The sequence below is a fragment of the Typha latifolia genome, chromosome 13 (genome assembly GCF_019914945.1).
Source record: "Typha latifolia isolate L0001 chromosome 13, TyphaL0001v2, whole genome shotgun sequence".
Classification (NCBI taxonomy): domain Eukaryota; kingdom Viridiplantae; phylum Streptophyta; class Magnoliopsida; order Poales; family Typhaceae; genus Typha; species Typha latifolia.
The window spans coordinates 4113112-4139406 of NC_133098.1; the positions used below are offsets into that span (position 1 = coordinate 4113112).

Here is a 26295-nt window from a genome sequence, read left to right on the forward strand (position 1 = left end):
TAAACCCCACTGAGTTTTTAGTTGTTTAGTCTAGGTTTTAAGTCATATGCATTGCCGAACATTTGCTCCGAGACCGTTACGCTTTCGAGCTATCAAGCCAACCGCACTGTCGAGCGATCAACCGAATCGAACCAAATCACTAAACCATTAAACCACAAGCTAACTGTATTCCAATTCGCTTGCTATAATAAGCGCGGTATCAAAAAGTAAGCACAGAAATGAAAACTCAAGAGACAAGACAAGATGGACTCAAAAATATAGATCAACCACCTTGTTTGCCTCTCGGAAAGTGTGTTTAATGTCAATGCCATCAAAACGTTGACACATTGTCCTACAGTCTTCCAAAAGATATTTGATCTTCCAAGAGGGATCATCACTTGACTTAGCAGGTTCACTAGGATATTGGAATCTGATTTCACCATAACAAATTGCATCCCCAGCTTGATTGCCTTACCTAAGGCCATGTGCATTGCCAATGTCTCTGTCTGGAGAGCAGACTCAACTACGATTGCCTTCATCCCTACACATTGGAACCCTCCATTAGGGTATTTGATTACAAAAGTGCCCCCTTATGCACAAGAGCAGAGGTACAAAAAAGAAATGGTATTAGCATCACTGACTTGCAGTCATTTTATATGGGATTTTTGGTGCCACTTGACAACAATTTGTCTAAGCACAACCAAGTGCTTGTGGTTGAGACACTTCAACTTCATGAGGTAGTAGGATTAGCCAGCCCCATAGCATCCTTAAGCTCAACCTAATTAATGGTAATCTTAGTATTAGCTGAATTTGACTCCAATCTACCAACAAATGAATGATTCCAGTTCAAAAGGTTATGCTTAACTGAGCAAAGAAGATGAGAAATCCTATGCATGGGGGAGGAACAAGATCACTTAGCCCAAACAAATTCAACCACATCTTTCCATTCCAAAAATTCAAGCTAGAAATGTTCAAAATGAAAAATCTTTTTGGTAAGTTCAATCTTGCTAGTGCAACTAATAAATAAAAGAGCGTTATTAGACGAAATGCTTTTAAGGTGAATAACAGAGGCATTAGAGAAAAGATGAATACAGTAAGAATTAGAAAAGACTATCAAGCCTTTCACAAATTCTAGCCACCCCCTCCTAGTTGTTACAATAAGTATAATGAACTCCGAAAAAACCCAAATCGATAAAAGGATGAGCATCCTTATGCTAAGAACCTTCTTCTTACTACAAGGATGAGCTTCTCTTTCTCGGTCGCTTTGGCTGCTACACCATGACTGCCTCCATGGCTTTCTTCATTATTCTTTTCCAAGGTCTGCTTAATCTTTTCAGCAACTTTGTAGTGCTCGACCAATTTTAAGGCCTCCTTCTCTTTATCTCCATGAGCCAGATTCCGACTGCTGTACGTTATCTTAGCTTGGCCATAAGAGAAGAAGAAGGATGGGAGTCATTCTTCCTAGCCCTGACACCAAGCTTGCCACCATTACTCAGTGTTGCTAAAGTGACCCTTGAGGTAACCCTTAGATCTCAGCCCTCCACAAGACCCAATGTGAACCTGGACCCCATTATAATCATATATCTTTTTAGTGTTAGGAAGGACAGAAAAGGCAACAACCTTGCCCTTATTCTTTCCCTATTCTGATTTGCCTTGAAAGGTCGTTGAGGAAAATCCTCCTTAGTCGGGGTACCTGTAACACCAAAAAAAAAAAAAAAAAAAAAAAATCTCGACGCACGCGCCACCTTCCCCGTCCTCCCTTCTCCTTCTTCCCTCTCCCTTGCCGTGCACGCCACCTTCCCCGTCTCCCTCATCTCTTCCCCCTCACCGCAGCCATCCCGCAGCCCCCTTCATTCTCTTCTCCACCTCACTACCCCTCTTCCTCTTCTCTCTCTCGGGTTGCCGACGCTGGTGCCGACGGAGCCCGGACCGAGAGCCTTCAAGCTTGCCCCCCCTCCTCCGGTAAGCCTTCCTCCCCTCCTTCCTTTCTCGCCTTTTTCTTCCCCTCCTCGGCCTCGTGCTGCGCTGCCGCCGGCCCCGTGCTGTGCTGTCGGCACCGTCGGCCTCGTGCCGCGTCGCTAGCGTCGCAGCCCCTCGGGCTTTCCGCCTCCCTTCTGTCTCCCTCCCCCGAAAGAATTGGGGGTGGGAGATGGGTGTTGGTGGGCTGCAGGCCTGGTGTGGTTTTGGGTGGGGCAGCCGCGGCCCCACCCCACAGTGGTTTCGGGTGGGGCGCAGCCGTAGCCCACCCGGTCTTGGACTCGGGTGGGCTGCAGACCGTAGCCCACCCGGCCGTGCAGGTGGGCCGCTGCGGGCCGCAGCCCACCTAGACTCGAGTGGGCTGCAGGCTGCAGCCCATTAGCCCAATGTCGGGTGGGCTGCAGTCTGCAGCCCACTATCCCAACCTTGGTGGGCCGTGGCTGGGCACCCAGCCCACCAATGGGTTGGGTTTGAGCCTACCCATTGCCTCTAGCCTAGCCCATTTGGGGCCATTTGGACCCTATAACCATGTTTATCTTTTTCACCTGATTTAATTAGCCTGATCCCTAGTAATGATAATTTAGTATCATGTGAATTTTAGGATAACATAAGACTCGCCCTAGGAGACCCCTGACTCATGTAATTGCCAACCATAAATACGCTAATAAGATAATTAATTCTATTAGTTCGCTAATCTTACGTATGGCTTACTTGCGTGAATTAATAGAATTGATACCGCGTAAGGAGGATTTTGGGCTTCCGGAGGAGCCGGCTAACTGCCGAGTTTTACCATACTGTGGAGACACCCCCCAGGAGAGTAGAGTTATACAAATCTAGAATAACATAATTACAGTCATTATACATGTCATGACACTGTAGGAAATGTCAGTATTAATGCATGCAGTTAGTATACCATATTATATCCTTGCATATGTGGTTATTGATAACTTGCTCATCATAACATTATGAGAATGTTAATGTAGCATAAACATTAATGCGATAATGCTTTACATGTGTCCTGTATGGTATACTATTGCATAGATGTATGATTGCTGTGAATATAGAATGTAATGATCATGATGACTATAACATGCTTTATATAGTCGAATTCTGACTATGCAGTACCCTTACTCACTCAGCCCAGGGTTAAGGGTAGAGTATATCTTATATAACTATACTATTAGCGGCCTACACCTGAGGTCGGGAAGCCTGTGTGGCATTCAGGTAGTTATACTGCATAGTTAGGACTAGATTATAATGATAGAAAAATATGATTGTAAGGCGGGGATATAACTCTAGCGGTACCTGACGACGCAGGGTTAGGGCGTCTGTGGATGAGCCAAGGGCTCCTGATTCTCCCGCTGAGAGCGGTGATGATTTAGAGAGAGTGAGATACGGGCTTACGACTGGGGTCCTTAGTCTGATGGCCACAGACAACCGGTCACATGTAGTGTCGCCATACACGTGTATGTGACATTACCGCTAGATGTGTATATATCTCCCCTCGAAGGATGATTATATGATGGATGATTGTTTCTTGAGAGTATTTACCCTGTGTGGTGAATAGCTTAGTGAGTGATGATAAGTATGATTAATGCTTTGGTAGGCCTGAGATGACTAAACTGCTATTTTATTGCTATGCATAACATGTAAAACCTATGATTGAGATGTGTACAAATAAGAGATTGTATCAAGCTATATATCTGTGTGAAATTATCATGATACGTTTAGGAACTAGCATGTTCCAGGATAGTGACTGGTAATCTTTATCGACTGCATTGATTCAGTAAATTGTGGTAAGTCTTTTCAGTAAGCATGTCGTTATCGTTAGCAAGTATAGGCATACATTGGATATACACATGTGTTTTCATTATTTTTTTTAGATTGTATGGATTCTACTCGCTGGGCTGTAAGCTCACCACCTCGTGGTGGTATTATTTTCAGAGCTAGGGGACGCAGGTACAGGTAGCGAGGAGTAGCTGCTTTTCCTTTCCAGTAGGTTTGTTGGTTGTGTTAAGCCCCTGCGAGGGCATGATGACGATGTTATATTTTGGACTTTAGTATTGTATTTTGGATATATATTTGGAAGGCTTGTTGTGGCCTGTGGACTTGTATCCGGACTCTTATAATTGAGTTTATTTATGGTGAAATTGTGCTGTTGTGTGCCTTGTGAAATCCTTGTACTAATAGGTCATGTGATACACCGCGTGGGGGGATTTACCCACGCGGTTTACACGTGTATTTGGAGGTTTGGGTGTTTCAGTACCCAAGGCATCCATCCCCTCCACCGCCTTATAGTTACTTGTATCCTCCGAAGATAGGCATAGGTTGTATGGGCTCGAGTATTCCTTAGGGCAGTTCTTGATGCTTGGATAAGCTTTTTAGGTCACAAGGCGTCCTAGGGTAGATTTTGCTAGTGACCTTTTCCCCCTCAACCATCACTAGGATTCCAACCCGTGATGAAGGGCTAGGATTCACCCGGTTAGTTTGGCCCACAAGCGACATCGTCTCACTATCCCCTTTCTTCTCCATAGGACTACAATTAACACCTGTAGGCTCAAAAGTCTCAACCTCCATGGCCACCACCTTGTCCGAGTTTGAGTTTGGGACACTTTGCACCTTTGCCCTTTCCTTAATGCACTCCCCTTTCGCATGACTCGCTGTACCATATGATGGGCAATTTTTCATACATAACATTTTAGAAAACATCCTTAAGATCATCAATTCTAAGGGGCTTACCAGAGCACGTCACTACTAGAATGAGGTTGTGAATTTTCCAATATCGAATGGAAGATCAAGTAGTCGTATCCAAACTTATGCTGACTTGAAAACTTTCGGCTGCGGCTTGAATCAAATTTAGCATGTAATCTTGGAAAACCCAAGGACCCTCTATTAGCACAAACAACGTATCTTCCTCCTATAAGAATTTAAAGACATAAAAATTATTGTTCATGCCAATGACAATTTTTTTTTCAATATTTGTCAACCTCTGATCAATAAGGCTTCTACGGATATCGATAAGAATGGGTCTTCCCATAAATCTTCCAAACAGAGAGAAGAGTCATTCCTCCATGTCCTTCTCTAAGGCAAGGGGGTCCAAGATGATACAACCGTCCGTCTAGAGGAGCAATTTTGGCGAGCAAATCTTCAAGGATAGAAGAGAGGTTGATCGTTCTGACCATTTTCCCTGACGTACGTCACTTGTGTACACGACCGCCACGACAAACTTGCGCACAACACTCGGAAGGAGGGATGGGTGTTCCCCTCGAGAGGTCCCTCGCTGAGAGACCACAATAGGCGAAGGCCTAGAAAATAGGCTGTTAGTCCCAATCGTGTCCTGAGAAGGAATCGAAAGGAGAAAAAAAAACTCCCCAGAACCTCCCGCCGAAGCAATCCAAAATTTTAGCTTAGTTAAGTGCTCATGATTCAATTTTTCTTACAAAGATTCACATTAATATTTGATAAATTTTGCATTTAAGTACTATTAAGTTTATTATGAACTTTTTTTTTAGTGAATTGATCTAATTGTCTAATCTATATATCAATTAAAATCTACATAAACATAAAACCTACTCTCATAATTCTAGAATAAGACAAACATTTGCAACAAAAAAAAAATTCACATTCTATTTTTCTCACTCAGGCTCACTTTACATTTCCATTGTTGACTTTTTATTTGTATTTTTTTCTTCCAATTTTATCCTTATTGAATAGTGAAGAGAAAAAAAAAGCCTCCTATGCATTTAATATATTTTAATAAAATATAACATCCTGTCAATTTTTGCCTTAGATAAACAGCCAATAATATATTTATTCTCTCACATATATTTATATAATATATAAAATAATTACAGATTATGTTCTACAAGTTAATCTGACAGTTCATTAAAAAAAATTATTACCACTTTTGCTTTGAAAGGTAGGGATAGTAAAAACTATCTACTATCTAATATTTATAAAATTATAAATAACGCAAATTAACAATGACCAACTATAAACTAACTACAAATTCACTTTGCACAAGTATCCTCAGCCAACACTACAAACTCAATACCAAATCTGGCGTCAGAACACATACTTGATCAGTGAGAAAGCCGCAACAAAGTCATGACAACATAATCAAAACAGTAACAAATCTCCATCTTTGTTGCAGTAGAGAGGAATGCATCTCTTTTCCACTGAGAGAATATTGTGTAAAACTATAAACAGAAGATACACTACCGTAGCTATGTTACAATCGGAATAACTTCGGAGGGTCACACTGTAGATGCCTTGGCGAAGCTTGAAAATCTTGAGAATTTGTTCTTCAAAAGAAACTCTGGATTTCCTTGTTCAACCTACGAGGAAGATAGTACTAATATTTAGACTACTCTGATAAATAAAATATGCCATATTTAAAAATTTCCAACTCCAAAAGAGAGAGATGCAGCATGGTCCGCAACATATTCATTCTCAAGCTCAAATCGAGTCATCTTTCATAGAATAGCAGTGTGTTATGTGGAATTAACTACATCAACTTCATCATAATGGTAGATATAGTTGCATTTCTTTCCTCTAAGAGGATTAGGTAGGGGGTCTACCAAACCCTCTCTCCCCCCACCCCCCTCGACCCCAAGCCACCATATCTGATGGCCTAACAAAATTAAGAACCCAAACACACTCACACGCGCATGGCCCACACGTGTATATAAGAGAGAGAGAGAGAGAGAGAGAGGCTTACAAGGACACCATGGTCAAGAACTAAAAGATGGTCCATCTTCATTACTGTAGAGACACGATGTGCTATAGTGAGAACTGTCATGCCTCTGCATACATTAGAAATAGTATTCTGCAGCAGCAGTGCTGTTTCAGTGTCGATATTTGCTGTGGACTCGTCAAGGCAAAGTATCTACAAAGAACATATTGTATGTTAAGCACTAGAAGAGTTGACCACTAGAGTCAGGAAGATAACGATTCAAAGGAAAGAGTAACGAGCATTAAGAGAATGCCATATCCATGAACAGTGGAAAAACAAAATTCATAGACAAATCTTATTGTATATTACTAATGAAACTTCCTAGGAAAATTACTTGCTGCGAATAACTGTTATCATTGCAAAATTGTGCCCAGGCTTTTGTAACATAACATAGATATATATAATATATACTACTTGGGAAATAATTGTTTTAGTGGCTATGAACTTAGTGGTTCAACTCTTCTAGACAAATTTATGCTGAAATATTCAGGGAGTGATCATAGTCAAATTTTGTACCTTCCCTACATATTTTTTCGCTGTTCCAGATAAGGGGTATCACAAAGCAGATTCATCGAAGGAGAGGTCAACAAAGACCAGACAAGCAGAGAAATCCAGATTGCAATGTAGATAAAATATAAGACCAGTAGATAAACATATTTAAGATTTGATTCTTTTTTCCATCTGTTAGATCCTCTTCTTGGTTCCCTATGTTTTAACAGGAACAGGCATTTTTGGACTCTTTGCAGATTGTTGTGCGACCAATTCATTCTGCCCTCTCCTTTAGTAAGCAGTAACAGCTAATTCCATTTACCAAAGATATGTAAAATTTTAAAATAAAGAAAAATATTCAAACATTTTCTAATGTGTGTCAAAGGGAGATAGTGGTGAACGACAAACGGGGAATATTAACCAGGTCTCTGCGATGTGAGGGTAACGATGTGACTGTAATGAAGAGGAGGAAAGGAGAAAAAGGAGACACTGATGGAAGCTGGAAGGAAAACAGTTTTACTCTTGTGATCATAAGTGGCAGCAGCACTACTCTTGGGTGTACCCCTTCACAGATTATTGATAGACTTAAATGACACAAGATCTGAATAAAAACTGATAGAACTTTGAATTCAGATGTTCCAGTTAAATATTTTTTGCAAATGACAGCTATCGAAAAATTAACCTTGGAAGACTTGATGATTGCACGAGCAAGACATATGAGCTGTCGCTGGCCAACTGAAAATGATATACCTCCACTTCCTTCTATATAGATGTCAAGTCCACCAGCTGACTCTACCTCTGCCTTCATATGGCATCTTTCAAGAGCTTCCCAGAGTTTTATGTCGCTCGCCATACCAAAAGGATCAAGATTTTCCCTAAAATAATCAAAAGACAACTAGCTTGACTATCTAAGGGTGAATTTTCCAATTTAAAATGTGATGCAATATACCTCAGTGAAACTGTACTGATTTGAGCAACATGAATAAAACTTGAGTAGGAAGCAAAAGATAAAAATAGCAGAGTTACCTTAAAGTTCCTTCAAACAAGAATGGGCTTTGGGGAACTGCCGCAAAATGTCTACGGAGATCTCTAACAGCAATTTCAGCCACATCAAGGTCATCTACCAAAATGCGCCCATCACAGATGGGACTTAGACGAAAAAGGGCATTTAGTACACTAGATTTCCCAGCTCCTGTCCTCCCGACTATTCCAACCTAGTAAATAATACGGTAAAAGATTTGATAGAAAAAGAAACCAATGGAAATGATCAGATACTATGTTCTCCACTTAGAAATAGTAAAATTTGGTTAGAAAACGAAACTTGCAATGATCAGATAGTACCTGCGTGCCTGCAGCAATACTAAATGAAACATCCTTTAAAGCAGCAGGCAATGCTGGCTTGTATCTAAGAGTAACATGTTCAAACTCAATTTTTCCTTCAGTTGGCCAGTTTGGTCCAAGACATTGTGATCCTTGAAGTTCTTCTTGAGGAACATCCATATACTACAAGTGTTGACCAATTCTTTCAAAGATAAGTGAATGCTTTATGACAACAAAAAGATGATCCATTTACCTCGAGAATTCTCTCAACAGAGATCATTTCCTTCTCTGTTTCTGTGAAACTAGTCAGAAAGCTACTCAACAATGATACAACTGGTGCTGCATAAGATAGGGCCAAGCCTACCTGCATTGCAATAGATATTAGCTTAATATCGAACAGTTCTGGACACAAGATAGTCTACTTGCCAGTAATAGCTTATGAAACCAAAGGATTAGCATGTAAAGTTAAGGATTCTTCCTTGTTAAACCTACCAGTCCAGGTGTACCAAAACTAAATGGAAGACGTCTGCCACAGCCAATAACAGCCATCATGGAGATGGATAAAATGATAAATGCTGCCAACAACTAAAACAATTTACCGGTTATTTCAGAAAAAACAAATTCTACTACATAAAAAAGCTAAAAGTTCCACCAAAAGAGATGCTCAGTTAATTTTAAAATACTCCTTCGAAATACATGTTACATTCGATAACACTCGAAATACGTCCAATGGCAGAATGAAAATAACGTCTATGAGAAACTTAATAGAGTAGGAATAATACTTGGAGGCGCAAAGAGAGCCACAAGCTTGCTGTCAACTCTGAGAAGGATGTCTGCTGATACAATGATATGTGTTCTATAAATCTGGTCATGAATAATTCCTGTACATTATTTTCCATCAGATAAGTTTATTATCTCAAAGAAACTTCATCTACACTAGAATTTTAGTGTAAAAGGCTATGAGTAATAATGGCCTCACAGTGAACAAATAATACACATTAGAAATAACATATTACGTTACATTCTGCATAAAAAACCACAAGAATTTTGTAGGTCATATTTACCAAATTTTCAGTTCTCTAAAAATACTTATTGATTTACACTTCTTTATTTATATATTCGCATACAGAAAAAAGAAAGAAGCATGAGAAGCCATCTGATTAACTGCATTCAACGAAAAGTCCATATATAGGTCAGACCAAAGAAAGTTGATCCACTTTGATCTAAGGGAGGTCAGACCAAAGAAGTTCTTATGCAAGCATCCACTAGATTTCTTTGTTCCTTCTTAAGGTCAAAGAACACAAGTAGAAAAGGTGCATAATCTAGAACCTAGAAAAGTGTCATGAATAAATTAAGAAATCATAGCATTTCATAATAAAAATCTGAACAAAATTTTGTCTATTTGGTAAGATTTATATAATGAAACTAAGGAACTATCATTACCTCTTTCTGAAATGCCCTTACAGTTGATGAGCCATCCAATGTTTCTGTAAAAGATGAATAGATAGGTGAACGAGCAACACTGTCAAGCCTCCGGAGTTCACGTGATGTTGACCTATAGTAGAACTATAAAAAACATTATTTTCTCCTGCATAATGATGTAACATGTTTTATCTATTACAAGCAGATACACATAGATGATAGATCTATACAGGAAATTAGTAGTCACTATATAAATGACAAAATATGAAGTAATCATATACAAATTAGGAGACACTGTTATAAAATAGTAAATTTTCAGACTTGAGGACACCTCTTATTGCAAATTGTAATTGTCATGAAATAGTGATCTCCCAATACTATTTCAGACTTGATTACATCAAATTTGATTTACTATTTCAGGCATCAAGAAGATTTGAGCCCCATGAGATTTAATCATGAAGATCTGAATATCATAAAACGTATCAAACCAAAAGTTAAAATTTGATAAGCTAGCATGTTGATGTCATATAGTAATGGATGTCATCATTGGCACATAATGTTCAAACTGTCACATAGTCTATGTGCCTCAAAATTATGCAAAATATAAAAATCATTCTATATGACACAAGTTTAAATAAAAATAAGTATGACATGTTGCAAGAAGTGGGAGGATAAGTACCTGCAATTTTCTGTAGACATACCAAAATGGAAATAATAGGAGCAAGAAAAAGACCTGAACGATGCCATTTATGGGTAACAATCTTAGTTTCTGCTTTAGAACACTGATTCAGTCATAACACGGCCAAAATTGATGCCTTCTTTTATATTTACCTGTGCATAGGACAAAACTACCGCAATGCCCAACAAACTGAAGAAGTTAGCCATAAGAATATTTAGGATAAATGGAAGCGAATCATCCACTGTGTAAAGATCTGATGATAATCTGCAAAACAAAATAGTTCGATTAGAGAATATATCCACTCAAGAGTTTCTGAAAGCTAACATAGGAAATTTACTCATTCAAGAGTTTCTATAAGGTTTTGAAGTACAACTACCTGTTAAGAACTCGGCCACTAGGATTTTGATCAAAAAAATAAACAGGTGCATTGAGTAGTTTATTAAGAAGTTCGGCATGCACCCGAATTGCAGCACGGAGACCACCATTTGCAAAAGAGAATGCCCTTGCCAAGGTGAAAAGGGAGTTTATGAAACCAAATATGGAAAGAATGACCTACACAAATCATGTCTTGATCAGCATACTGGTGCATGCACTAGTTATGAAGAGATTTCATAACTGCATGCATGCAAAGGATCAAAGAAATGTATGCTGTAACTTTTGTGGCAATTGCGTTGAAATGGAGAAAATGCACATATTGTTACCAGATAAAAGCTTGTGTACTCAGTGCCAGTAGTAGTATCAACCCAGTACGATAACCAGAGGTCATTTCCGTTGCGAGATGCTTGCATGAAAAAGGCTGAGACACATATGAGAATAACAACTGGCCAGCTGGCAAACATTGCATAACTTCTGTAAAATGGATGGAAACAGCTCAAAAGTTGTAGATAAAATATGTATAGCTTCTCATCAGGATATAACTCGCTTGCTTAGTTTTGCTGAAGTTATTTACTTCATTTATAATCTAAATTTTAAACATAGCTATTCCCAAGATTTCCACAGCTATAATTCACTCACTTGTACACACTAAGTTCAACTTTGCCCTCTTTTCTTATCTCTTTTTCAGTACTCTCTTGTAATTCATCCGAAGCAGCTACAGCATCAATTTCTAGCAATAGACTGGAGTCCAACTGACTGGAAGCACTTGTCCTCTTCTCTTCTTCCAAGAATGTTGACGGCAAGATATTTGAATCATCTGGTTTACATATTGTTGAATATGGAGATGTTTTAAAACCAGCTGATGTCCCAGCCCACTTTATGTGTCCTTTATCCATAAGAATGATCATATCAGCAGCAGAAATGGCCTGCATAAAGAGGAACAAAAAGCTCTTAACTCCCCTCTTCTCTTATTCTTCTACGAGACCAAAAAATTCATTTTGTTTATTGGTTTCTGAAAATTAATAGTAATTCCAATTACCAACAGTTCAGTATATATTGCACTATTGTAGAATGAATGCTAAGAACTTACCTTGTTGTCTAACATATTTCCAGATATGCATGATCATAATGAATCATGGAAGTGTATCAACATGGCAATCTTAATGTTCAGAAGAGCACAAAAATTGAAAATTACATTTTCCAAATAAATACAAGAAATTATATTATGTTATAAGAATCCTAATGTAATATCTATCAAATGCAACCTGAAGATTATGAGTACATAGCAACCGTGTTTTCTGTTTCATCAAAGGCCCCAGGATAGTTTTCTGTAAGATCCAGAGAGCAACTTGCGGATCAACAGCACTAAGTATATCATCAAGTAGGTAAATATCAGAGTCTTGATAAACAGCCCTGTAAATATTCAAGTAGTTATGACATCAGAAATCAAAAGTTTGCAACCTCCATAACAGCTTTTAGGGAAGGAAAGCTTCACCTTGCTAATGCAAGACGTGCTCTCTGTCCACCAGATAAGTTCATTCCTTTTTCCCCAATATGCAACATATCACCTCCAACCATTAAAGATATATCAACATCAAGTGTACAAGCCTTTAATACTTCTCCATATCTATATTAAAAGGCAATCCAAGCACTTTGTCAGATGGGAGAAGACAACTCATTTGTCAGATATTCAATGAAGAACTATTAGCATCATTTGTTGAAAACAAGACGAGTACAAGTTTTACAATAAAAGAATCTAAGATAGGATTAGCTTGATAGGAGGCCAGGGAGATGGTAAACATGAAAAATGCAGTTATGTTTGCTTAACTCCACCTTCTAGCATCAAATTGTTTCCCAAGCAAAATGTTATCACGCAATGAACCTGACAAGATCCAAGGAACCTACAACAACCATTAGGCATCAGCAATAAATCTGAGAAACAAATTACAAGTGAAATCATAGTCGTTTTGCAAATAAAACCTGTGGTACATATGCAATTGAGCCATGGGAATGTACAACCCCATGAATAAGCTGCATCTCTCCAAGAATGGAGTTTATCAAGGATGTCTTGCCAGAACCAACCTGAAAAAGCAATAAAGACCAAAGTATGACTCCAAGATATGCTAGTGATATTAGTCAAGATAAAACATATGCTGAATATTTGGTATTAGAGTTATTTGATTTGATTTTATTTATCTATTTAGATATATGGTGACTTTATATAAATAGGGCTAATGCCCCCTTTATCATTCCATGAGAAATACATTCACCAAAATCCTCTCTTCTCTTCTTCTCCTCTTCTCCTTTCTCTTCTCTCCAAACCTATTCTAGGTTTGGATCTTCTATTGTTTCATGGTATCAGAGTTTCCCGATCATTAGGGACATTTCTTAAGATTGGATCTCTCCTCCAACACTCTCTCTCTATCTCACTGCTCTTTGGATTTTTTTTTCTTTCCTTCACCCTCTTCAAGCTCGACAGTTCCATAGTAGCCTCTCCCTCTCACTTCGACATCTTGTCTACAGCAGCCACCACCGCAGTAGCCACCATTGCTGCAGCAGCAATCACCGCCGCTGCAGCAAGAGCAGCAGCAGCCACGTCACTGCAGCAGCAGTTAGCCACAACTGTGCTTCTCCCTTGGCGCGAGCTCCTCTCCTTACCATCACCATAGTCGCAGTCTTTTCCAGCAGCACTGTTTTCAGCAAGCGCCCACCAAGTGTTCGACGAAAGTTAGAGTATCCACAACCCTCTTTTTCTGCACAGCAACCCATTTTTTAGCTAGTGCCTATCAAGTGTTCAACGGAAGTTCACTTGTCCTCAGCTCTTTCATTCAGCAGCACTATTCAAAGTTTTCGCTCACCAGGTGTTCGACAAAAGTTTAGTGTGTCAAATGCAACAGCAGCACAGTAGCAGAATTGGTTTCCAGCAAGTGCCCACATAATGTTCGACGAAATGTCAGCGTGGCGAGCTCTTATTCTTTAGCAGTTTTTTTTTTCAGCAATTGCTCACCAAATGTTCGACGAAAGTCTACTATGTCGAGCCCTCAAGTTTTCAGCAGACTTGACCAAATTTACATCTATTTGGTAGCGTGTCAAGGTTAACAGCACTGTTCACCGAGTGTTTGACGAAGGCCTAAGTCAAAAAAAAAAAAAAAAAAAAATCGAAACACCCTCAAGGTGTTTGATAGGTTGTCTCTTTTAATGGCACCTTGTGTTTTGGTTAGCCATGAGAGCTTTAGCTTCACTGGTGTCTCTATTTGTGCCTCTGTTTTCTCTGGTATGACAAAATCTTGAATTTTTGATTCTGGCGCCTCACATCATATGACTGGTGACTCATCCATTTTCACTAGTCTCACCCCTACCCCCACCGCTCTTCCTCATGTTCATACTGCTGATGGGACTCATTATCCCATCTCTCACATTGGTTACATCACCCCGACCACGGATCCTACTAGTCGTCTTACTTTATTTGATGTTTGGTTTGTTCCTGGTCTTACAATGAGCTTTATTTCTGTTACTCAGCTTTCTAACTCTTGTTACACTGTATCCTTCTCTTCTACTTCGTGTGTTGTGCAGGACACGTCAACAGGCCAGAGGATTGGGATCGGTACTCGAATTCATGGGCTCTACTATCTAGACCAGCTTCATCTTCCTCCACCTAGTCCCAGCGTTTGTCCTGTCACTCCCCTATCTCTTTCAGATCTGTGGCATCGGCGTCTAGGTCATGTATCGAGTCAACGTCTCAAGACGTTATCCAAGTCTAGATCCTTAGGCAGTAGTCATTTTTCTTGTTTGTCTCCTTGCACTGGCTGTAGGTTGGCAAAACATCGGGCTCTTTCTTTTCCTCTTAGTGAAAGTATCTCTGATTCACCTTTCGATCTTGTGCACTCTGACATTTGGGGTCCTGCTCCCCTTTCTCCTGGTCTTGGTTTTCTCTATTATGTATGTTTTATTGATGATTTCTCTCGTTTCACCTGGATTTACCTTATGCGTCAGTATTTTGAGGTATGTCAGATCTATCGTGATTTCTCTTCTATGGTTCATACTCAGTTTGATCTATTAAAGATCTTCTGATCTGACGGTGCTCGCACTCTACCTCAACAGTCGTGTCCTTATACCCCTGCTCAAAATAGTGTTGCCGAACGAAAGCATCGTCATCTTCTTGAGACCACTCGTGCTCTTCTCTTTGAGGCTTCTGTTCCTCGTTCTTATTGGGCTGAGGCTCTTCTTACTGCTCTCTATCTAATCAATCGAACTCCATCTTCGATTTTTGGTAGTGTGACCCCGTACGAGCGTCTCTATGGTATTTAACCATCTTATGGTCATCTTCGTGTCTTTGGGTGCACCTGTTTTGTTCTTCTTCCTCTGGGTGAATACAACAAGTTGTCCCTTCGTGCAGCTAAATGCGTCTTTCTAGGATATAGTCCTGAGCATAAAAGCTATCATTGTTATGACACTTATGCTCGTCGTTTAAGGATATCACGCCATGTCACTTTTCTAGAAGAGATACATTTTTTCACCTTCGATACTTTGGCTCCCTTAGACTTATCTTTTCTAGATCTTCCTACATCTATCCTATCTTCTGTCCCCTCAGATGTCCCTACCTCAGCCCCACCATTTGCCCCCCACTTGCCTGATACTCCTCTACCCATTGATACTCCTTTACTATCACTTTCACCTACCACTCCAGACCGCTCTCTCACTGAGGTTCCAGCTCTTTCAGAGTACCCCCCTCCCATGACGAACTTTCCATACTTCTACACTCGTAGGTCGTGTCCCCCTCCTACAATTGAGCCTCCCTCTATAGGTAGTATCCCTCTGACCATCCCATCCTCTACTGTGACGGCTCCTGCACCCGCTCGTCGTTATCCAGAGCGTGAGCATCGCCCTCCCAATTTGTATGGTTTTCTAATGTCTTCCGCTACATACTCTCCCCAGTTTCACACCTTTCTTGCAGCCATCCACTCCACCCCTTAACCCAGGTCATATTGTGAGGCCATCTAGGTTCCAGAGTGGCAGCAGGCTATGACAGATGAGCTTCAAGCTCTTCAGCAGATGAATACTTGGGATGTTGTCCCCCGCCCACCTGACATCGTGCCTGTTAGCTGCAAATGGATTTTTAAGGTCAAGTATCGGCCTGATGAATCCATTGCTAGGTACAAAGCTCGTCTGGTTGCTCAGGGCTTTACTTAGGAATACAAGATAGACTATGAGGAGACCTTTGCTCCTGTTGCCCGGATGACCTCTGTCCGTACTATTCTTGCGATTGTTTCCAGTCGCCAGTGGCCTCTTCATCAGATGGATGTGAAGAATGCTTTTCTTCATGGTCTTCTTAACGAGGAGGTGTACATGAATCCTCCACCTGGTTTCCCTCTTCCCCTAGGTCATATCTGTCGACTACGACGAGCTATCTATGGGCTTAAGCAGGCTCCTCGTGCCTGGTTTGATCGATTTCGTAGCGTTCTCATAGCCTACGAATTTCAGAAGAGTCCCTTTGAGCCATCTATGTTTCTGTGGTCTTCTGCTCACGGTCGGGTCCTCCTTCTATATGTCGATGATATGATTATTGTTAGGACCAGAAAAAAAAAAAAATTGGGTTGAGAGAGGAGGGTGCACGTGCAGCCCCTCCCCTCTCCCTCTCCGGTGCACAGCGGGAAAGAAGGGATTTCATCTAATCCGGATCGGATTAGATTTGATCCTCATCTAAACTATAAATTAAACCCTAATCTCTTTTTCTCTCTCTCTACTTAATACCGATAACCCCCGACCCTCTTCTCTCTCTCCTTTCCTCCTTCTTCGTCGCTTCTTCCTCACCGTCGGAGTCATCGCCGTGGAATCGGCCCGGCGGAGCGTCGCCGGAGGAAATGGACCCACCACACTCCTCCCGGTGGTGATTTTTAGTTCGTGGGCTAGAGATTTGAGATTTTGGTTGTCTTGCCTAGACTCGGGTGAGTGGGTTCACTCACATATTTATTTTATTGTATTTCGTATTTTTGTCGGACCATGTAAATTTTACGTGTGCAAATTATTTATTTCACCCTTATATGTAAAAATTAAATTGTTACAATTTCTGTGTGCAAATCTATTTATTTCATCTGTACGTGCGAAAATTTAATTGTTTTATTTCCTGTGTGCATTTAATTATTATATTCAGTGCATCACCATACTTCGTGCAAATATTGAAAAATTGTGAAAAGAAAAATAAGACTAGTATTGATACGACTTAGAGAACAGTCCCGCTATAAATCATTTGCGATTTTTCCGTGGTGACTCAAGTCTATCTGGAAGTCCAGGGGAAAGTCCTAAATTAGATCACTACGGTGACTTTCTTAGGTGACTCTGGCGGGGTTAGGGAATAGTCCTAGGAAGTATGAGAAAATTTCCTAGGTGACTCTAACTTCTCTCAACGGTTAGAGGAAAAGACAGAATGTGTTGATCACAGGGTGATACCCTCTGATGACCCTAACCGGATCAGCTATGAAGAAAAGTCCCGAGCGTCATCTTGAGATGACTTCTAGTTGATGTGGATCCACAGGGTTTAGACCCATTGAGACATATGACAATATAAATATCAAAAAGATGTTAATATGTTGAAAACGTGCAAGGTTACAAGTTGTGACATTTCTCTATTGTTATCATTGTTACTATGTAGAGAACATGCCTATTGCATATTATGATGGATATTGTTGCTTTTAGTTTAATTTATTCAGCATTAATATGTTTTAAAATTTATTTGGTTCGAGTGGATTCCACTCACTGAGCTATAGTTGTTGGCTCACGAGTTCTATTGTTTTTTTTGTATTTGTTTATTTATTTCAGGTAATAGACAGCGGGGCGACTGAGCGTGATGTACCCGGATTCCACCTCCACTTAGGATTGACCTATTTACCCTTCCGCTCTTTTAGATTTTGTGCTTTAGATTAGAATATTTTATTTTATTTTTATTTTATTTTAGAGACTCAAAAACATTAACATTGTTTTTATTTTAATTGCATTTAGTAATAAAATTTTAATAAAGCACATTCTCATTTTATTTATTTATCTTGTCATCTATACGTAGAGAGTATTGGTAAGGCTTCGTGCATCTCAAGCATATTGAGATGCATGGCCGGTCATGATTCCTATTTTGGGTCGTGACAATTATCACCGGAGATGATTCGGCCGGGATCTGCTCTCTTCAGCAGCATCTTCAGAGTCAGTTTGAGATAAAGGACCTTGGTCCTTTTCGATACTTTCTAGGTATCAAAATTGCTCAGTCATCTCATGATCTTTTGCTGTCCCAACAAAAATATATTATAGACATTCTCAGTTATCTCATGGTCTTTTGCTGTCCCAACAAAAGTATATTATAGACATTCTCAGTCGTGCTACTATCACTGACACTTGTCTCGTTGCTACCCCAGTCGAGCTTCATGTGAAGCTTCAACCCGATGACGGTCAGCTTCTTCCAGATCCGACTAGATATCGTCAGCTGGTCGGGGCACTCGTTTATCTGATTATTACCCGGTCTGATATCTCTCATGCAGTTGGTCTTGTCACTCAGTTCATACAGGCTCCTCGATCTGCCCACTATGCCGCTCTTATTCGTATTCTTCGATATCTTCATGGCACCATTACCTGCTCTCTTTTCATGCCATCGACTTCCATTTTAGTTCTGCGAGCTTATTCCGATGTAGACTATGCTGGCGACAATTCTGATCGGAAGTCTACTACTGGCTTCTGCATTTTTCTGGGAGACTCCCTAATTTTCTAGCGCAGCAAGAAACAGAATGTGGCGTCTCTCTCTAGTACTGAGTCAGAGTATCGTGCTATGTGTACGGTGACTAAAGAGATTATTTGGCTCCGTCGCCTCCTTAATGATATGGGTGTTCCATTGCCCCTCCCAACTCCTCTTTATGTCGACAATGATAGTGCTAAAAAGCTCGCTGAAAATCCTATTTTTCATGAGAGGACGAAGCACATTGAAGTTGATATGCACTACACTCGTCAGGAGTACCGAGCTAGCATCATTTCCCTCCATCGCCTTAGCACTGAGAAGTAGATTGCCGACTTTTTCACGAAGTCACTTCCTCTTCCTCGTTTTGAGTATTTAGTTAGCAAACTCTCAATTTATGATCCACCTTGAGTTTGAAGGGGGGTATTAGAGTTATTTGATTTTATTTTATTTATCTATTTAGATATATGGTGACTTTGTATAAATAGGGCTAATGCCCCCTTTATCATTCCATGAGAAATACATTCACCAAAATCCTCTCTTTCTCCTTTCTCCTCTTCTCCACTGCTTGCGATGAAGCAACCATAGCTGCTGCAGCGCCCCTGCAGCACCAACACCAGTTGTTGAGAGCCAGAGAGAGGAAAAAAGTAAAAAAAATTTGAGTGAGTATTTTCTTAAATAAGAAAAAAAATTAAGTTTAGACTCCATATGTGAGTAATTTCTATTTTCTTATTTTTCTGCCATTTTTTTAAAATTTTTAGAAACTTTTCTATATTTTTAAATAATATTTAGAATTTTATGTAATTAAAAAATAGTCCGATCCGACACGGCTAATACGTATTGTTTTTTCGGACGATCAATACCAATCTTAATACTGAGAACTTTGGTTGCAACGAGATATGCTTAGAGCACTCAAGCATCAAACGAGATTTAATCCATTCAGAAAGAGTAGAAGATTCTTCCTTTAGTCTGGCTGTCTTCAAATTAGGGCTTATTGGATGCCTACATTCTGGGACTATATAAAGGATGTCTTGAGGTAAATAGAGCACCAATCCCAGAGGACAAATCGGTGGCTAAGACTTTTTTTGATAAAGCAAGTTGACGTGATGATCGAGGAAGGGTAGTCTATTTGAAGATCATGCAAAGGAGGAGTCATGGAGAGATGATCTGTGCGGTCTTCATACCTCAATTTGGTAGATTTCTACCTCATTAAAGATTGGGTTTGCCACTTTATTGAGTCACAGAGGCAGAACTTCAATCTTAAGAGTCACTACATTTAGATACCAAGCACGGGAAGCGATGCATTAAAAGAGTCAATTAGCACTTCAAAGATAGTTGTGGGTAATATCAAATTATTTGTAAGTGCCTCATAATGTTGATTATTTGAATGCTTTTTTGTCCTCAAGAGGAGATAGTTGGTTTTTCTACCCTTATTTGATGAAGGTTTTTTTCCACATTAACATCATTGTGTTTGCTATGTGCCCTTGCATTTCATATTGTGGTTATTACTTGTCATTCTAAGTGAAATAAATCTTCTTGACAGTATTTAACTATTTTTCACATTTGTATAACGACTTAATTAACTCTTAAAGATGAGACCATGTATTCACGTGATCTAAATCCTACCCAGTCATTTTACCTAAACAATGTGATCATGTTACAGCTATATATTAGAGGTAGGGGCAATTTGTGCACAGTAAAACACGAGCAATATTTATTGATAAGACATGAAGATAGAAGAAATAATAGGTTAATTCCAACTTGATTCTAGCATATAGGGATGTGATTGACGAAATAAGGAGAAATGCAAATAGACTGCTTAATAAAGTAAGATAATTAAGACAAACTTTCATGGAAAAAATCAAAAGCATATTAAAGTAATTTTCCTTCAAAGCATGTTATAATCCTGACCTGTAATTTACTACCATTCAGATATTAAATGAAGGAATGGTGGTTTATTATTCTTTCCTAAACAAAGGAAGATGCTAAAAAGCTCAAGAATTAGTAAATCTTAAATCTTAATACTATGTTAATCAAGCTAGTTTAAGATAGAAAACATCAATCTGACCTCTCCAATAATAGCAACCAGAAGATTCTTGGGTAGTTGCAGAGAGATACTATTCAGAACTGCATGTTTCACAACCTCAGAGCTGCTAGACCAGGAAAAGTGTGCATCTTGAAGGCTGATAGGAATAGGAGTTTCAATTGCATTACTCTCTCTATGAAATTGACATGCTAGATCATCTGTTGGTAACTCTCTGGAGGAAATATTTTCAAATTCAGCATTATGCTCAGGACAGGACAAATAATTGCTCAACCTTCGCGTAGAAATTATTGCCTGGGATACCACATTAAATAATTCTGTGAAAGTAATATATGTCAACAACACAACATTAAAAAGGATGACAAGAGCAGTTAACTTACATCAATAATTCCATTGATCACCCACGGGAAGGAATTCAAAGGAGATATCAATGTGTTGAATAGTGCAACACAAGTGAAAACCTGCAGGAAATGTCCAGCAGGCATTTATTATTTAAAATATATACTTAAAAAGTTAAACATAAAATGAAAATAACAAGGAGGTTTTGTGTTACCGTAGCAGCATCCAACGAATGACCCATTAGTACAAACACGAGAAATGTAAATAGAGAGAAAAGTGTTGGAGTGGTTGCCCAGAAATATACACACCACGCATCCAAATATTTCCGAGTCTACAACATGGAATTTATAGATTAACAAATATAACGTTAAAGAAACTAAGAAAGTATAGGTCCAATGGGGTGAAATGAATCATAGCATACTGAGAGGTGTTTCACTTCCAACTCTCTTCTATCCATCAAACGCTTGGTGAATAGGTCTTCCCAGTTATACATTTTCATTGTTCTTATATGTGTGAGAACTTCTCCAGCACTTCTAATCCTGATCATGAAAATTTTCTATAAATTTTCTTCATTTTGCGCATAAGTAATTGATTCTCTTGACATTTCAGTAGAATATAAGGATGCACAAGGTATAATTTGGCATAAAAAGTTACAAATGAAAGGATAGAGGCAATTAGTAGTGCTGATCGGAATAGTTGGCTCACAAACTTCTTGAGCTCAAGCTCTAAACAACTCAAGCTCAAGCACAAAAAATTTGAGCTCATTTATTAAAGAAGTTGAGCTCGTGCCGGGCTTGGTTCACTCGAGCTCGGCTCATATTAGCTCAATATATATGTAAAGTAATATTGAATATACCTGGATTAATTTACATATATGCTTTCTAGTACAGCCTGTTAAAGCTTCGCGTTTTATTCAGCAAACCTAGAGTTTGATTCCCAAGTGTTTGCATTTATTAATTTTTTCTTTCTAAGGTGTTATTTTCTATATATTGAATAGCAGTCAATTATCTGGAAACATATAGGTATCCTCCTCGAAAAAAAAGTTGTGGCATGTACATTGGGTCAAGAGGTGTAGATTGCATGGGCAAGCTGAGCTCAAACCTACACATGTGAATGCCAAGATCATTTCAAAGTAATCTTTTGTGTAAAAATACTCTACTAAGTCTATTTATTACCATAACTAACTACAGAAACCTAGGAAACTGACATGTTTATAACAGCATTTCCGTAGCACCTATTCTGGATTTGTATGAAAGATATTAGGCATTCAGGTAGGCTTCTGACACATGATAATGGTGCTTCTCAAGATAAGCTTACTCATTTCTTTCATCCTGGTGTCATTCAATTCCTAATGTCTAGCCAATAAGTCTATGCACGTGCGAGAGAATTAATTAATAAACAACTTGGTTCATGATTGACAATTTGGCATTATAAAATAGTGAACACTCCAAGAACATCAAAGGACAAATATGCAGAAACTGTAAAGAATAAAGAAATTGCACTGTATCACCTCTCGTCCTTTTGCTTCATCATTTTTTCTGTTGCACTTGCAATTAATGTAGAAATCCATTTATTTACTGCACAAAAATGCCATGGTTAGAAAAAAGAATTTCGCACAAGGAATTCAAAGAGCATGTAAAGAAAGGAAAAAAAGTCATGCATGTATAACAGAATTACTTTAACTATTCAGTAAATAATCTTGAAAAACCTTAATGATGGAAGACAACAAAAGAAAAACACAAAGATCTCAATATCAAAATCATTTCAGGAAATTATACCTGGGATGAGTAAGATTGTTATGGCAAGGCCAGATAGAAATGCATAGCTGACTTGTGTATATAATAGATAAAGCGCCACTCCTATCTGCAATGGTAAGCTAAATAAAGCATAATATCAAACAACCATGCCAGAAACAAAAAGAAAAATGATGTACAAACTAACTAATTCAAGAATTATTAGGTGACTGTTAAGGTATGGACATGGATGCAGCCGGAGTGCTTTCTAATCAAAGAAACAGCTTCATCTTGCCCTCCCTAGAGACCTGGAGCCCCATATTGGTGGGGGTCATGAACTAAGACACCTTTCCAGTTAATCTAATATTTTTTACTTGACAAGACATTTATTTATGTAACACAAGTATCAATGTGTTCTTAATGTTAAATTGGTAGGAATATAAAACATGACCATACATTTATATGAGCAGTATAGATTCATTACAAAAGAGTATACCTATTGTAACAACCAGAATTTTTTTTAAAAAAAATGAGAGGTCACATGCAATGCATGTGCATTCTCCTTCCTTTTTCTTCTCTTCTTTCCTTAACTGCTTCACTCCACAATCGTGATCAATCCTGCCATGATCATCATGATGCCTTTGGTAACCCAAAAAAATAGTTCTCATCTATAAAACCCTACCATCCTCCTCTTCTCCCCACACCATAACACCTCTCTCTTCTCCTACTTCATCTTCTTCCTCTCCCTTCTCCTACTTCATCTTCTTCCTCTCCCTTGCTGAGGTCAAGTTGTCGATTCAGCTGTTAGATATTTGTTGGAGCAATCAAAGACCACCTAGTGAATCTTCGGTGAAGATATTTGCTCCTACTTGGATTATTAAATTGAGCTATTCCACATTGACCATTCACTTATATTCATCTCTTCGTGCATCGTTATACTTTGTGAAATGTTATTCTTCGTGCACCTAACGCAACCTAAATGACGAGAAGGTATGGCTTTGATTATAGTTCCATACTAGATTGAAAATCTCTTTATGATAATCGAGTCTACCTAGAATTCAAGGAAAAGATCTTGAAATTAACATAGTCATACATAAAAAATCAAAAGTAAACAAACTTCGTATATAATTATGGTTGGATTCTTAATTTACTCAAGCAGATGACTGATGGTAGATATATTATCATACTCGACCTTACTAGATTTGTCACTCATTTTCTAATATTGGAGAGCATAATGTGATATAAAGATGAGATTATATGGGTATTTATATCAACAGAGTGGTCTACAAAAATTAAAAATATGAAACCTAAAAATAAAATTTTGGGTGAAGCTTTGAAGAACACAACTCTTGGAAATGCATTTTGGCATAATATTACAATTGCCGCTGCAATATTTAAGCCCCTTGTCAAGGTATTGTGACTTGTAGATAGTGACGACAAGTCTGAGATGGTTTCTTGTACGACGCCATAGACTTAGTAAAAGAGTCAACAAAAATAAATGTGGGCAAAATTTATAAAAATTGGTGGAAGTTGATTAACTTCAAATAAAACAAACAACTATATAGAGATATACATGATGCTAGTAAGCATTAGTTTATTAATTTATTTTTATTTAAAGATTTTAAATTTGAGTGCTTACAAATTTCTACAAATTATTTTTTGAATCCAAGATTTCAATTCTCTATAAATGTCAATAATGATTATTGAAGTCTTACTGGGAGTTGGAAAAATAATTAACAAACTATAGCCTAATATTCATAAGCAAATCATTTTGCTATTATAATATGAGATTGAGAGAGAAATTTTAAAAAAATGACAGAAAATGACCAGCTGATTGATTTAAATCATGTTTTTGATGAAGAAGACTCCCTAACTCCATGGATCAGAGAAGTAAAAAATAAATTATTATATAATAGAGATAACTCATACTTAGATAAGGCATTAGGGAGATTAAGACTAGAGTAGAGGTTGAAACAAGTTCGATAGCGAAAGATAATATAGCTACTAATGCCAGCGATAATCCTAATGATCCTGATGATACACTTGGTGATGAGATTGTCCTTTCCACATTTACTGAGGAAAGTCAAGAAAGTATACGGATTGAAGATAGAGAAACTAATGATGTATATATATATATTAGCGACATCATTATCAAGATGTTGCTTCTAATGACTATAGTTCATCAAGTATTCGTTGTTTGAAACAATCACATGATCCATATGCCAGTTATCATCCACCTCAATGTCCTTAGTATCCTCCTCAGTATCCTTAAACATAAGATTCACATATTAATTATTATCCTCCTCAGAGATAACAAGATCTATTTAATATGAATGATATGATGCAATCACACTTTGGAGCACCAGGGCCTAGACATCATTATTTACAAACTTATGGTGAATATGATAAAGGCGACCACAAGGATTTAAGAGAGCCAACTCGGTATTCATCGAAGTTTTAACTTTTGAGTAAGTACTTTAGTTTAATTGTTAAGGCTCATATATGAATAATTATTATATTCTTGTCATGTTTTCTAAATTTTTATAAATTTTCCTACATTTTAAAATAATATTTAAATTTTTTGTATCATTAAAGGCCGATCCTGGTCTTGATCCCGATTTTTCAAACCTTGGTCAATTTTTAATAATATTGGACTATTATGGTCCAAAATAGATGTCAAAACTAGAAATCTTAATAGTTTCCGCCTTAACCAATGAGTATTAGCATTAATTTTCATTAAGCTTCGCCGTTACTATTCCGTCTCAAGAGAAACTTCAAACCAAGGATATGGATCCACAGGCACAACCCTAAAATGAGAAATATGGCATTTGTTAGAGATTGAGAAGTTTTGCGTGAGCATGTTATCAATTTATCATTCACATTAGTATATTTGTGCCTTGTTATTCTTGTTATGAGCATGCTTTGTATTATTAGTGTATTGCAAATTGTTGAGCTTTGGAATTTAAAATCACACTTTACAGCTTAAGGTTTCTACTGGCTTTTGGGTGGATTCATCTACTAATTAACTCATAGAACCCTTTTAACAAATCATAGAAGCTGAATGGCATGACGAATGAACATGGTGAACCAGGACATATTTTACCTCTACTTACGATTTGGTTTTCCCTTTTGTTACATTAGTTGTTTTTAGTATTATTTCAAAAGACATCGATCGTCTAATATGAACATCTTCATTACCTCGAGAGTTTTTATTTGATTAAGTTGGAGTTATTAATTAATATTGAGTTCTCTTATATTATGGATTTTGAAAAGTTAATATTAAGGCTTCATGTATCTTAAGTATAGTGGGATACATGGTTAGTCGTGATACCTATTTCAAGTCATGACACCTATGACTTACTTTAACCAACTTGTTCTTTTGTTCTATTAATTTATATTGAGTTCTTTTATATTGTGAATTTTGAAAAGTTAATATTAAGACTTCATGTATCTTAAGTATATTGGGATACATAATTAGCCATGATACCAATT

The 26295-nt window shown here is 38.2% G+C and overlaps 1 protein-coding gene across 3 annotated transcripts in view; it reads right to left on the minus strand.

Moving 5' to 3' along the window:
• Positions 1 to 5985: 5985 nt before the first annotated feature.
• LOC140799774 (ABC transporter C family member 13) overlaps positions 5986 to 26295 on the minus strand; it is a 55498-nt gene continuing 35188 nt past the window's right edge. For 2 of the 3 annotated variants that reach the window (XM_073154232.1, XM_073154234.1), the window contains exons 13-36: positions 22849 to 22946; positions 22581 to 22647; positions 21492 to 21609; positions 21285 to 21401; positions 21112 to 21192; positions 20756 to 21025; positions 12957 to 13058; positions 12810 to 12877; positions 12472 to 12603; positions 12242 to 12389; positions 11616 to 11902; positions 11303 to 11450; positions 10978 to 11153; positions 10754 to 10865; positions 10602 to 10655; positions 9944 to 10066; positions 9283 to 9381; positions 8989 to 9085; positions 8754 to 8860; positions 8522 to 8683; positions 8207 to 8394; positions 7863 to 8055; positions 6677 to 6844; positions 5986 to 6293 (exon numbers count right to left, since the gene is read on the minus strand). In XM_073154232.1, coding sequence (XP_073010333.1) covers positions 6213 to 6293; positions 6677 to 6844; positions 7863 to 8055; positions 8207 to 8394; positions 8522 to 8683; positions 8754 to 8860; positions 8989 to 9085; positions 9283 to 9381; positions 9944 to 10066; positions 10602 to 10655; positions 10754 to 10865; positions 10978 to 11153; positions 11303 to 11450; positions 11616 to 11902; positions 12242 to 12389; positions 12472 to 12603; positions 12810 to 12877; positions 12957 to 13058; positions 20756 to 21025; positions 21112 to 21192; positions 21285 to 21401; positions 21492 to 21609; positions 22581 to 22647; positions 22849 to 22946 — 3196 coding nt within the window. In that variant the 3' untranslated portion in view covers positions 5986 to 6212. Of the gene's footprint in view, positions 6294 to 6676; positions 6845 to 7862; positions 8056 to 8206; positions 8395 to 8521; positions 8684 to 8753; positions 8865 to 8988; positions 9086 to 9282; positions 9382 to 9943; positions 10067 to 10601; positions 10656 to 10753; positions 10866 to 10977; positions 11154 to 11302; positions 11451 to 11615; positions 11903 to 12241; positions 12390 to 12471; positions 12604 to 12809; positions 12878 to 12956; positions 13059 to 20755; positions 21026 to 21111; positions 21193 to 21284; positions 21402 to 21491; positions 21610 to 22580; positions 22648 to 22848; positions 22947 to 26295 lie in introns of all 3 variants that reach the window. The other variant, XM_073154233.1, reaches the window with a different exon arrangement.